The sequence below is a fragment of the Triticum aestivum genome, chromosome 3B (assembly GCF_018294505.1).
Source record: "Triticum aestivum cultivar Chinese Spring chromosome 3B, IWGSC CS RefSeq v2.1, whole genome shotgun sequence".
Classification (NCBI taxonomy): Eukaryota; Viridiplantae; Streptophyta; class Magnoliopsida; order Poales; family Poaceae; genus Triticum; species Triticum aestivum.
In genome coordinates, this window is record NC_057801.1 from 25622558 (window position 1) to 25636369 (window position 13812).

Here is a 13812-nt window from a genome sequence, read left to right on the forward strand (position 1 = left end):
GGAGGCGTCTGCACATCAACCCAGATGTCGATATTACCTTCAATATCATCTTCCGGACGAATATCAAAGGTGATAAGCATATCAGGCTCAAATGCATAAGCCTTGCATAGTGCTCTCCATTGTTTGCATTCAAAATGGGTGTAGGTGTCTGAATTGTATAATTTTGTGGGAAATTTATAACCATGCTCGGTCCTCAAGTTAACTCTTTTTACCTCCATAGTTTCCATAGTACTAAAACCAACCCTATCCGAGACATACATTCTTGCATGGCAGGGAATACTCTAGTATAATAGTAAAAAATTAAAATTATAAGTTGAAGCAAAAGAAGTAGAAGTCATGATTAATTACGGAAAAAGACATGTCGTTGTGACTTACTATATCCACTTCGAAGGTGTCATCCATCTTGATGCTGAAGCGCCTACCACCAACTAGGTGAGGCCTGTCGCACAGGTCACACTTGTCTTCACAGTATTCTCACATACCAAATTCCTTTTCGTCGTCAGACATTTCCTATGTTCATATTTGAAACATTAATTGAAAATCTTATAATCCGAACATTTCATTTGGTTAAGAAGCATAACTAAATACCCTAGTTCTACTCTATTCAACACTGAGGAGTGGAGAAGGAGGAGGTGGACTTTTAGCTCACTGACTTGAGTGTAGAGGAAGTAGAGGTAGCTCGGATGACCACACAAAGCATGCATATTCCACCGAGTAAAATTTTAATTAGATCATCAAATCTCATATAGCATTCTTCGATGACAAAGTGATAATGACATAAATTCAACTAGTTTTATTAATTCAACTAATTCAACTAAGCACTTACTAAAAATAAACCAGTCCTATTAATTTTCTTACTAAAAATAACCTAGTTCTATAGTAAAATTTTAATTTTATCATCAAATCTCATATACCTAAATTTTCTTACTAAAAATAAACTAGTTCTATTAATTCAACTAGTTCAACTAAGCACTTACTATAAATAAAAATAATTGTTTTTCTTACTAATTCAATTAAGCACTTACTAATTCAACTAAGCACTTACTAATTCAAATCTCATATAGAATTCAACTAGTTCTATTAGTTTGACAAAAGTATAAAAACTAATTCATCTAACATTAATATATCTAATTCATCTATAACTAAAAGTATAAAAAGCTAACTCATCTAACATTAATATCTAGCTAATTCATCTAACATTTTGACATTAATATGTAACATTTCTATCTAATTCATCTAACATTTGACATTAATATCTAACATTTCTCTCTCTCTTTGTGCGTGTACTGTGTGTGTGTTGTGTGTGTGAGGGCGGCCATGGCGCGGAAGGGGGCGGTCTTACAGCGGGGCGACAACCGGTGATGCTCGACGACGGGGTCGGCAACGGGGCGGCGCGAGACGGGGACGGGCCGAGGGCGGCGAGCAACGATGAGGACGGGCGCACGCGGCGACGGGACGGCGACGGGGACGGGCACGGCGGCGACAGGCCGGTGCGGCGACGGGGACTGGCGCGGCGATGGGGACGGGCGACGACAACGAGGTTGAAGCAGAGGGAGAAGAGAAGAAAACTGCAAATTTCGTAAGTGTTGCTTATATAGGATGGACCTTTAGTACCGGTTGGATCCACCAACCGGTACTAAAGGTCAAATTTGGCCAGGCCAAGCTGCGGGAAGCGACCCCCTTTAGTATGGGTCAAGGCTGCAACCGGTACTAAAGACCCTCCCCCCTTTAGTACTGGTTGGAGCCACCAACCGGTACTAAAGGGTGTGCGCTGGCCCTGGTGCGGTGCACAAAGTTTAGTCCCACCTCGCCGAGCAAAGAGCAGCCCCACTTGTTTATAAACCCAGCCGCGGCTGCTCCTTCGAACTCCTCTCTAAAGCAGGCCCTCTGGGCTTACCTGTGTTGTGCTGCCCTGTTGGGCCTACTGGGCTTGTGGGCCTGCATCCTGGCCCAACTACAGGTTGGGTTTCTAGTCGTATGCAGGACGTTGTGGCCTAGTAGGCGGGCTTTTTATTTATTTATTTATTTTTATTTTTTTATTTTCTGCTTTATTTATTTTCTTTTATTTATTTCTGAGTTGTTTTTTGCTGTATTTAGAATTTCTTTGTGAATACTTTTGCTTTAAGTACAAAAAATTATAAACTTTCTGTTAGTGCCAGTAGTTTTCAAATTTGAATAGTTTAAATTTGAATTATTTGAAATTTGTGTGAATCACTAGTTTGGGAATAACTTTACTTTAAAAATAGATTTTCCAGTGATTCTTTTTTTCTTATGTTTAATATTAGTGTGTTTTATCATTATATTCAATTTGGTAATACTTAGGTTATTTAAAAAATGAAATGCCTTCGTAACATATGAGTTTTCGTCCGAAACCCTGATACTTTCAAAGAGGATTGTCCATTTTGTACACGAAGTCCATCCAGTTTTTGTCGTAACCCTCTCTACTTTTTTGCACATGTTATGTGTGTGAAATGGTGATACCATGCCAACTTTCAACCTTTTTAGAGTTCATTTGTAGCGCTTATCAATTTCAGGGTCATTTAGCTCAAAAAAATCAGTAAATCCATGAAAAATAGCAAATGATGTCAGAAAGGGTTGAAAGTTGATGGCGTGGCTTTGAATGGTGCGTACAAAACGCACAAAAAGTCTGGAGTTGTAATAAGTTTTAAAAATGAATTGCCTTTGTAACAGATGAGTTTTTGTCTGAAACCCTGATACTTCGAAAGAGATTGTCCATTTTGTACACGAAGTGCATCCAATTTTTGTCGTAACCCTCTCTACTTTTTTGCATCTACTATGTGGGTGAAATGTTGATACCATGCCAACTTTCAACCTTTTCAGAGTTCATTTGTACTGCTTTTCAATTTCAGGGTCATTTAGCTAAAAACACTAAATGAGCTGAAAATTAGCAAATGATGTCAGAAAAGGGTTGAAAATTGATGATGTGCCTGTGAATGGTGCATATTAAACACACAAAAAGTCTGGAGTTAAAATAAGTTATTAAAAATGAAGGAGAGGCGCAATGCTCACCGACACATTGCTTAGCTTTATGCATTGAGAAACTACACATAGCTCAATGCAGTCTACATCATTTCCTCAAGGCCTGAAGGTAAGCAACATGCAGGTGAGCACTGCGCCTCTCCTTCATCGTTCCTCATCTCTGCACTCAGGTCTTATAAACCACTGCGAGTCCCTCTCGCTTGGCGAGGTGGGACTAATTTTGTTATGATCCACTTAAACAAAGCTATAATACTCTTCAATAGCAAAAATAATCAACTAAAGGTTCATCTCTAGTACCGGTTCGTGGCATGAACTGGTACTAAAGGTGTCGTGGGGCCCCATCCTGAGAACAGCCCGCCACCACCTCTTTAGTACCGGTTCGTGGCACGAATCGGTACTAAAGGTTAGCCACGAACCAGTATAACAAGCGCCGCCCGCCTAGCCGTTAGAACCGGCACCAATGGTCACATTAGTGCCGGTTCAGTTACAAACCGAGACTAATGTGCTTCACATTAGGCCCTTTTTCTACTAGTGATTGAATGATAGAGAGACCACCATCTACAAGGTGATTCATTACTCTAAAAATTTGGCCATCAGCCTTGGCACACTCAATCATGATAGCTAACATATCTGCCACTATATTGAATAGCATGGGCTATAATGAGTCACCTTGTTTCAATCCTTTCTTCGTTTGAAAGTAATGGACAATGTCATCATTGACTTTAATGGCCACACTACCTCCAAAAGTGAAGCTATGGATCATAGCGCGCCACTCTGCAGAAAATCCTTTCATTCCGAGAGTCTATAGAAAAGACTGCTTGACATTGTCATAAGCTTTTTCAAAGTCAATTTTAAAGTACTACCCCATTCAGCTTTTTCCATGTAATTCGTGGACTGTTTCATGAAGGATAACAACTTCGTCTAGGATGTTTTTGCCTTGCATAAAAGCAGTCTGTGAAGGACGAACCACATGTTCAGCAACAGAATTTAGCATAAATGTCGCAAACTTTGTGAAGATTCTAAAACTAGCATAAGGAGGAGATAAGTCTATATTGGTCTATCCTTTCCACCTCATTAACCTTAGGTAATAAAATAATCTCACCGAAGATTAAGCGAAACAATTCTAGTTGGCCAACATGTAGGTTGCCAAACAAATCCAAGAGATCCAGTTTGATGACTTCCCAGAAGTTCTGATAGAACTCCGCAGGAAAACCATCCGGACCCGGGGCGTTGTTGTGCTTCATTAGGAAAACCGCTTTTGTAACTTCCTCCTCAGATTATGGAGCTATTAGAAGAATATTTTCCACATCTGAGACCTGAGGGATGTCATCTTTTCTGGACTCATCCATCGAGAGGTTTCCTTCTTCTGAGGCTCTGAACAAATTTTTATAATAATTAGTGATATAAGATTTAAGTTGCTCATGCCCCTCAATCTTGCCCTCATCCTGTTGTAGGGAATGAATAAGTTTCTTCTGGTGTCTACCCTTGGCGGCACCATGAAAATATCTAGTATTCGAATCTCCTTTCAGGATAAATTGAGAGTTAGAATGTTGGTACAATTTGAGCTCCTCTTCATGCAGCAGGCAAGCTATCTATGCATTGGATTGACTCTTGATCTCAATTTCATGCCCAGATAGCGGTCTGACCTCTGCCAAAGCTTCTAAATCATCAATAATAGATGAAAGACAAAACTTCTCCTTTTTAGGACATCCGCAGTATGCCTACCCCGTCCACCAAGGAATTTACGTAGTGCAAGCACTTTGTTAGTCCATTTACGTATTGGGGTATGCCCGGCAACCGGTTTCTCCCACACCTCCTTAACCGTGTCATGGAAGCCATCCCGATGCAACCAGCCAAGTTTGAACTTGAACTCACGTTTATGATGTGGGTGTGGCAAACCAGTAGTTAGGAGGATGGGTGCATGGTGTGACAGATCTTCGACTCGAGGTAGAGCATGTACAAAAACCATAGGGAATTTTGATTCCCAGTCGGTATCAGCATGTACAAAAACCATAAGGAATTTTGATTCCCAGTCGGTATCCATTAACACACGATTTATCTCATGTGTGGGTCCAAAAGATTGTTCATCCAAGTGAACTATCTTCCAATTATGAAAACCTCTCATAGATCTAGACCATCGATGACAACGTTGAAAAGGAAGGGCCAAATTATCAAACCTACCATGGCTTTTCTCATGTGGGAATCGTAGCAAATTGAAATCACCACATATAAGAATAGGTATGGATTATATTTCGCCAGATTAAATAATTCATTGAGAAAATCAGCCTTGAACTCATCCTGGGATGCACCATACACGGCGACGAGAGTCCATGTGAAGTTGTCCGCTTTGTCGCGGATATGGAGTTTAATGTGAAACTCACCATCCGAACTAGCCAAAACATCCATAGTTCATGTGTTCACACCAATTAAAATGCCTCGGAATGACCTATAGCTAGGCCGCTGTGAAATCCAAGTGAAGTCTATCCTGCCAGAAAGGAGGTTAAGCAGACTTACCGAGAAAATCACGTCTCCCCATTCCAGAGATAGCCAAAAAGTCTAAAATATACTCCCTATCACAGTCCACAATGTATAGATGTTTAGCCAAGTCACCAAGACCTATGCTATTAAAAAACATACACTAGTAGAAAATGGAGCTTTAGCGCCGGTTCGTAAGGGCCTTTAGTGCCGGTTCCATAACCGGCACTAAAGGGTGGGCACTAAAGGCCCCCCCCCTTAGTACCGGTTCGGCACGAACCGGCGCTAAAGTGCCACCATGTGGCGTGAGCTCGCGCCCTGGTATGGGGGACCTTTACTACCGGTTGGTGTTACCAACCGGTACTAAAGGTTTTTTTTTTTGATTTTTTTTTTGAAATTTTTTTGAATTTTTTTTCGATTTTTAATTTTTCTGAATTATTTGATGATTTAGTCTCTAATCACCTCTCTTAACTGCTCAAGTGTGGATCACTCATTCTAAATCATCTAACTTCCTGACCGGTCACCCATCCCTCTCACTACTCTAGCCCGAGCACGCTTAACTTTCAGGTTCTATTCTCCTTCGCTTCGGAGTCTGCACTTGTTGTTTTCCTGATAATAGTAAGATGTCAATCCTATTAACCCTCAGGAGTTTAGCTTGAGCATGAAGTCACACATTTCACCGTTTGAGTTTGAAACTATTATTCTTAAAAAACAGTAATTATTTAGTAACGCTAATATTTCTTGAATAAGTTTGACCATAGTTTGACCACAGTTTGACCATAGTTTGACCAGATTTGACCAAAATTCAAAAAATTGAAATAATTATTTAGTAACACTAATATTCTTGAATAATTATGTAGTAACATTAATACTTCTTGAATAAGTAGTTTGACCAGATTTAACCCAAAAAATTTAAAAAAACTGAAATTTAACCATATCTTTTTTTCCTTTTGGAATTTGAGGATTCTAAAAAATTCCAAACAGGCCATAGGCGGTCTCCATCGGATGCGGATTTTCGTGCTGAATTTTTTGATATATTATACGTTTTTTTCCGACATCGTATGCAAAAGTTATAGTCGTTTTACATTTTCCCTACACTTTTTGCAAAACATGTCCAAATTGTAGTTTTCAAATTTTCCTAACTAGTAAATGTAGTAATATAACTACCTCTCAAAGGATTTTATTTTTTGAAGTTTTTATCATTTTCTTTTGATTTTTTCAGAACTGAAATGGCGACACAGGGGGGTAGAGTTTGAAAATTGCCCTATAGTGCCGGTTTGTGTCACAAACCGGTACTATAGGTCAGACCCCTTTAGTACCGGTTCGTGCCACGAACTGGTACTAAAGGTGATCGTGGGGCCCCGGCCTGACGCCAGCCTGCCACCACCCCTTTAGTACCGGTTCGTGCCACGAACCGGTACTAAAGGTTCAACACGAACCTGCATTAATGCAAATCCGTTCGAACCGGCACTAATGGTACCATTAGTACCGGGCCAAAATCAAACCGACACTAATGTGCTTCACATTTGACCCTTTTTCTACTAGTGATACCATTCATGAGTAAACAATAGGAGCTTTAGAAAATTTCACCCTCTTAGAGGACTTACAATTCTTTTTCGAATGGGCGGCCTTTGATTTACGCCCGAAAGTTGTAGGCTCTACCAATGAGCTAAGCCCGGGTTCAACCAAGCCCACGTCTGAAACCTCTTCTACTAAATGAGTAAGCAGCTGACCATCTGATGTGGCATGCAGCTCCTCCTCATCTAGATGTGAGGCAAGAGATTTGCTAGAAACTCGTGAAGTAACATTTAATCGGTCATATTCCAAATGTCTCAAAGCATTTGTGGAAACAGAAATACCTTTCTCATTATTTTTCAGTCTAACACCCACATTATTCAGTTTAAAAACGATGGTTGCAGTGGAAAAATGATAAAAAGGATTTGGGTAGCGACGTTATACCTTTGTTGTCGAGATTCTGCACCGCTTTCCGCCACATAGCCTTGGCCAAGGATTTGTGTAGGGGCATGCACGGGAATGAGCAGAGGAGGCTGTCACGGGGCCATGGATATGAAGCAACACCCTGCTGGGTAAGGGCATGTACAATGCATAGCCTCAAGGTGATGCCTCGCATGCCATGTAGGATCGGATATGACGTAAAGTAGGTTCGAATAGGGAAGCGGGATCCTCTCCAGGAGACGGGTGCTTGAAGAGAAAAAGTGTGATCCAGTGACAAAAGCTGAAAAGGTTGAAGTGAAAAGCAGAGATGCATGTGTACTAAAGTCTTTATTTTCTGTTTCTTAATGAGGCCCACTAGTGGTAGTTTGCATTGGGGAGAAAAAATAAATGCAGGTGCCTCAAATTACTTTTTGTCATGGGGCATATGTATCCATATGCTACCATTGTACATGTCCTAATCCCTATTGCCAGCCTGAGTTCTTCCCCCAACTCCTTTTGACCCGTTAACAGGGAAGAACCACTTTTGCGACCGTGCTAATCCTTCTCGGAAAGCAATATCACCATGCCTGGTTTGGTCCCTACCATTAATGTTTCGGAATTGCTCCATAGACGACGTAGTGCGGCCGATCTATGCACGATCAATAATCCAGCGGGCCTTACACTGTCGTGGATGAGATCCTCTGGCTGGATTTGATTGTCGTCCGTTGGTCGTCCATATTTATCGTCCGTATAGCACTGCTCTTAATGTTTATCAGCACCAACGTCGACACCCTCTCGAAAACAAAAATCTGCAACCCAAAATCAACGAGGAGACAGATACATCAACAGATGCCTCCTTTTGTTGCCGCTATCTCCCAACTGGCCATAGCGCTTCCAACCGCGCATATACATAGCTTTTTCTCGCAGACATAAACGCAGAGGATCCAAGATAAAGTCTGCCTGCGAGCGAGACTGCTTTTTCTACATGGCAAAGCCAAATAGTGCAAGAAAAAAGGAAAAGGAGGGCGGCCGACGTGGCTATCTTAAATGCGGAGGCAAGTCCAAGTGCGTGACATGCATTTGCTGGTCGCAACCATGCATGCATGCACCTTCTCGTGACCGATCCGTCCGTCCGTAAAGCCGAGGAACACATGAGGAAAGCAAAGCCCTAAAGCAATGCATGTACATATATCAAAGCTAGCCGGCCGTGCTTGTCACCACCTCAGCCCGCCAACTTTTGCTTTGGGTTGTGTCACATGGTACGTACTGCCGTCTGCTGCCGATCCCAATATCTCTCTCTCTCTCTCTATCTCTATCTCTGTGTGCGTATGTCAGCATGCACCACATCACATGCGCCCAACTAACTACAAGACGGAAACGGGCCGATCTGATCTTATTTTTCTACAGATAGATGTACATTACGCCTTTACAACACCGTCGTCATCTCATCTCCGGATGAGTCCGATCGATCTCGCTTCTTTTTATACACGGCACGTAGTATATTGTACTACCACTAGTAGCTAGCTATAGCTAGAGGCTGAGTGCGTTGCATATTCTCGTGCCTACGCAAACACTACGGCTTTATCTTTTCTTTTGTCGCTAGACCAATATAAAGAGAAAAGGAAGATAAGGTGAAGGAAATGATAAAGGAAAAGGAAAAGTAGCTAGGTTGCAGTCAAAAGAGTGTCCATGGATGGATCGGTCGACGGAGGTTTTGTGATGGGAGATCGATCTCAGTGCGCGGGGAAGAAGAGGGGTGAGGGGTCTCGCTCCATGGCGCCCTGCTGCGGGTCGACCCTCAGCCGGCCCATCTTCTCCTCGCACCAGTGCAGCTGCTGGTCCGTGATCTCCGGCATGCGCAGCACCCGGGCCACCACCTTGAGGTCGATGAGCCCCAGCAGCACCGCCACCTCCTCCTGCTCCCGCAGCTTGATCCGCTTCAGGCACCGCCGCGGCCGGCTCAGGTCCTTGAGCCGGCTCTTCTTCTGAAACATGCACGAAAACGTTCAGAAAGCATCATGCTTGCACGTACGTAAGAAATTCATCTGATCACTCACGGCCTTGTTGGTTCTCTTGAGGGTGATGACGATGGACTGGTCGCTGGCGCTCGTCCTCCGCCGCACCATCTCCCGGAACATCTGGTAGTGGCTCCGCTTGTCGGCGCGGAGGAACGCCATGAACGTCCTGATCGACTCCTCCAGGATGTGCAGGAACTGCACCGCCGATATCAGGTCGTCCTTCTCGTCCTCCTCCTCTGTGCGCATTAGCCATTCAATCAGTGAGTCACACTTGATTAATCACGAACAAAACTAGATTAAAATGCAGTACCAAATCATAATTATTCGATGCATTGGCTACCTCTGAACTCTGGTACGAGGAGCAGCTTGGGCGAGGAGTTCTTCATCCGGGCGTACACCTCGGGCCTGCGGCCGTGCTCGAACGGCTCGTTCTCCATGAACCGGTAGAGCAGCACCTGGAACTGCTGGAACTCCTGCGCCACCCGCGCCGGGCAGCACCGCGCCTCCGCCATCATCGTGCCGCTGATGCCGGCGTTGTGGCGCCGGAAGGTGGTGTAGTTCCAGTTGAGGGCCTCCCACGTGAGGCAGATCTGGGCCACGTACACCCGCTCCAGCTCCGGGTACGGGTCGCGCAGCCCGATCGCCGGCGCCTCCGCCGACGCGGGCTTCGGCCTCGGCGCCGCCATGGACAGCTTGTGCGTGATCCGCTGCGACATGGACCGCGGCTGGCACTTGATCGACCTGAACGACTCTGCATGCACAACACACATGCATCCACGTCATCATCCTTCAGCCGGCAGCAAGAACACAAATTAAAAATGGAACACTATTGTTACACCAATGTAATGATTTATAGGGCTAGATTATGTAACGTGCGTCGAGGAACATGTAATGATTTGTTTTTATTGGGAAGTGTAATAAGAATTCTCCATTGAGCCCACACATGCCCCTGAAAAGCGTCGCAGAGAACTGGAAACGCGGGCGACCGGAGCTTGTTTGCAACAAAAGTTGATCTAGTAGAGGTGATGATGATGATAACTTGGGGAATATTTGGTGATGATGATGATGATGAGCAAATTCATCAGTTTTCCTAGATACAATCAATTTGGCAGTAAACAATCTAGCTAGTGTAGGTACATACCTGTCTCGGTGAGCTTCTGGGCGCCGACGCGGTGGAAGTAGACCATGTCCTCGTCGTACTTGCGGAAGAGCGTGTAGGACTCCCACCTCGCCGAGCTCCGGCGCGACGACGACGAGAAGAGGTCCGAGTAGGCGTCCTTGCCGGTCGTCACCGTCGAGCTCTGCCACTCCACCGAGCTCTTGGACGTCGACTCGCTCGTCAGCGTCGACGCGCCGAACCGGCAGCTGTCCCCGTCCTCCTCCTCGCGTCGCGGCCGCAGCCGCGCGCCGCCGTCCAGCTGCAGCTTCTTCGTGTCGGCCAGCGTGTGGCTGTTCACCAACCGCTTCACCTCGGGAAAGCCGCCGGCCGTCTCCTCCTCCTCCTCTGGCTCCTCTTCTACTCCATGCCCGTCTTCACGGTGATCACCGTCGCGGCGACCTTCCCCCCCTCTGCTTCGTTGCCTCTCTGCAACCGTATGACAAGCAGTGTAAGATCAAGCTGAGAAGTGACCGATGAAAAAGAAGATAGTGAGAATATACATACCTAGGAGATTGCCTTGAACGGAATCATTCTTAGGCAGTGACAACGACGCGGCGACCGGAATATTCTGCCGATGCCCATCCGGCGCCTTGGGGATGCCGTCGTCGGTCACGTCGACCTTGGCCTCTTCTTCCTCCTGGGCCACGGTGGCGGTGGCACCGGCAGTGGCGGCATCGCTGTCGATGCGGTGGTCCTCCTCCTCGCGCGGCGCGAATGAGACGCGGTTGGTGGACTCCGGCGGGGCCGTGTGAAAGGCGCGGCTGGTCTCCGCCACCTCCAAGCAATGTTGCGCAGCCGTACCACCGGCACCAGTGTACAAAAGGTGATGATTCTTTGCTTCGTCGCCAAGGCCTAGCAGGGCGCTGTCCTCGTACACGGCCTCGTCGAACCAGAAGAGCGTGTCCGCCGCCTGCTGCCGCTCCCCTCCGGCGAGGTGGATGTCGTCGGCGGCGGCCACGTCCTCCTTCCCGGAGTTACTCTCGGCACGGTTGTCACGGCCACGGTGCTCCCTGCACACATGCACGTACGCAGAAGAAGTGGGCAGAAATTCGTGAGCATGCATGCTTGGAATCGAAGGAGCAATAATTACTTAATCAGTAGGCTTCGTAGCACTAACCTTGCGCGGTGGAGACTGGAGTCGGGCGAAGAGCTTGGCGAGGAGGAAGAGCGAGAGGTAGGCGAGGAGGAGCAGAAAGCTGAGGGAGGCCAGGGCGTTGAGGAGACCGCCGGCCGCGGGCAGCCACGTCACCTGCAGCAGCTCCGCCACGGGACGAGGGCAGGTGGAGGAGCTGCTAACAAGCCGCTGGCCATGGCCATGAGAAGAAGCCTGCGAGCCAAACACTTGCTGCAGGTGCAACCCCACCGGTGGAGAAGAAGAGGAAGAGCAAGACGAGCCGCTGCTCCCATTACGCATCTATCTGCGCCGACGCCGACGACAGTGACGAGTGGCAAAGCAACCTCCGATGATGTGTATGCTTGGTTGCTTGCTCTAGAGGCGTGCGCACGGTGAGAAGCTAGCTTTTCTGCTTTGGCCAAGGAAGGAAGCAATGGTGGCAGGCACACACTGGCTTGCTGCTTTGTTCCAGAGAGAGGAAAGTGGCGCTGGAGAGATCAAAGCGAAGATGGTTTGGGAAAACCCGAAGTTTATAGCCCGGCTCCCGGCGATCCGTCCGTCCATAAAGGTGGTTTTGAGAGATTTTCATATCATATCATGGGGAGGGCATACGTGCATGGGGCCCAACGTGATCTAGAAGAGAAAAGAGAAGATGGGACGATGGGCAGGGTTAGCAAGCAAGTAATCTGGGAGTAATTATTACGACAAGAGGAGCTGAGCAGTAAACAAACTATAATTATTGGGAGTGCCTACTGATAATTATTTGGGGGGCATGAAGAGGCAGGGCCCTCCGTCAAGTGACTTGCATTAGGAGCTAAGCCTATATGCGAGATGCCAGATGCGTTTCATCGCCCGCCACCGCGGGTTTGGTATAACATAACGCGCTCCATCGATAGCTAGCACCTCACATCAATCTCGCTCGCTTTGTTGTGCTACTTGCAGCACTTGTTTTTAGTAGCTATGAGTTGTGATCACCTGCACTTTGTTGCTCAAAGCAAGAGGTCAATCACGCATTCACGCGTGCAAGGAGAAAGTTCAGCACGAGATACAACATGCACGCTTGTGATCGACCAGGGGCTAAGCTATTCAGACGTTGGAAAACCTTGTTTCCCCTTTTTTTTTTCTTGAAGCCGCCCTCCTGCCATCGACGGCGACTCGATCTCCCTCCTTGTTCTGCCGCGCACCCTCATGGCCGCCTCTCCTCTGGAGGCATGGTGTGTGGGGCGACTAATCTGGTACTAGCTGGCTCTACCAAGAGCGGAGGCAGGGGACTGGCTGGGGGTGTAGCTCTCCCGTTCTCTCTTCTCTCGAAAATGCATGTATATCTTCTTGCTAATCCTCTTAATATGTGAGAGAAATGTGGGAGAGAATTAGTTAGATTTGGACAATTTGACCCATGCTAACATTACATGACACCTTTGGCACTCTCAATTTTAATTTTTTTTGTCTACACCACTTATGGACGACATTGATACACTGGGCAGATCTTAGGAGTGGTGGTGGCGATGAGGATCAATCGCGATGGTGGCGGAACACGACTTGGTGGTATAGTCATTGACTAGATCCGGCAAGGTGGCGTCTTGAGGGCTCACTTGGTGGCTTATGTATCGATTATGTACGGTCAAAAATCTAGGCCTCACTATCTAGATCCGGTGTCCCGAGTGCTCATTCGGTATCTTGTGTATCAACTATCCAAGGCATAAAAAAAACCTAGGCCTAGCTGTTTGGACCCGACGACAATGATGTTATGCGGTGTTCCCTGCCTGATTATATTGTTGTGGTGCACTGTTACATATTGATGTTACATACTGCTTGGTGGAAAATCCAACACTCCGCCTTACTAGTTGGATTTGCCGTTGATGATGCAAGACGATAGGATATGTATTCCTTGTTGGTGGTGTCGCATTGAAGACTAGGTTCCACTCCACCTCACCATTGGGTAGTTGTTGTTAGCATGTGGGCAGTTTCTTGGTAGTCTCCGACCTAGGGGTTACAAAGCAAATTAAGAAACTGTGATTTATATTGTGTTTGGCAACAACTTTTCTTATTTCCCTTCATTTTGCTAGTTTTAAAGGCTTCTAAAGTAATTTTTTGATTCATTAAAAGCTAAT

The 13812-nt window shown here is 46.0% G+C and overlaps 1 protein-coding gene across 1 annotated transcript; it reads right to left on the reverse strand.

Moving 5' to 3' along the window:
* Nucleotides 1–8775: 8775 nt before the first annotated feature.
* LOC123068350 (uncharacterized) lies at nucleotides 8776–12218 on the reverse strand. Its single transcript, XM_044490925.1, has 6 exons — nucleotides 11725–12218; nucleotides 11092–11610; nucleotides 10570–11013; nucleotides 9769–10179; nucleotides 9468–9664; nucleotides 8776–9395 (listed from the first exon to the last, which is right to left on the reverse strand). Exons 1-6 carry the CDS (start codon nucleotides 11999–12001, stop codon nucleotides 9144–9146), a joined length of 2100 nt encoding a protein of 699 aa, XP_044346860.1. The 5' UTR covers nucleotides 12002–12218; the 3' UTR covers nucleotides 8776–9143.
* Nucleotides 12219–13812: the final 1594 nt, after the last annotated feature.

Coding starts and splice junctions, on each gene's coding strand:
- LOC123068350 (XM_044490925.1), bottom strand. CDS start 12,001: ATGCGTAATGGGAGCAGCGGCTCGTCTTGCTCTTCCTCTTCTTCTCCA. Junction 11,611..11,724: donor CGCCAAGCTCTTCGCCCGAC/TCCAGTCTCCAC, acceptor CTTCTGCGTACG/TGCATGTGTGCAGGGAGCAC. Junction 9,665..9,768: donor CCTCGTACCAGAGTTCAGAG/GTAGCCAATGCA, acceptor TAATGCGCACAG/AGGAGGAGGACGAGAAGGAC.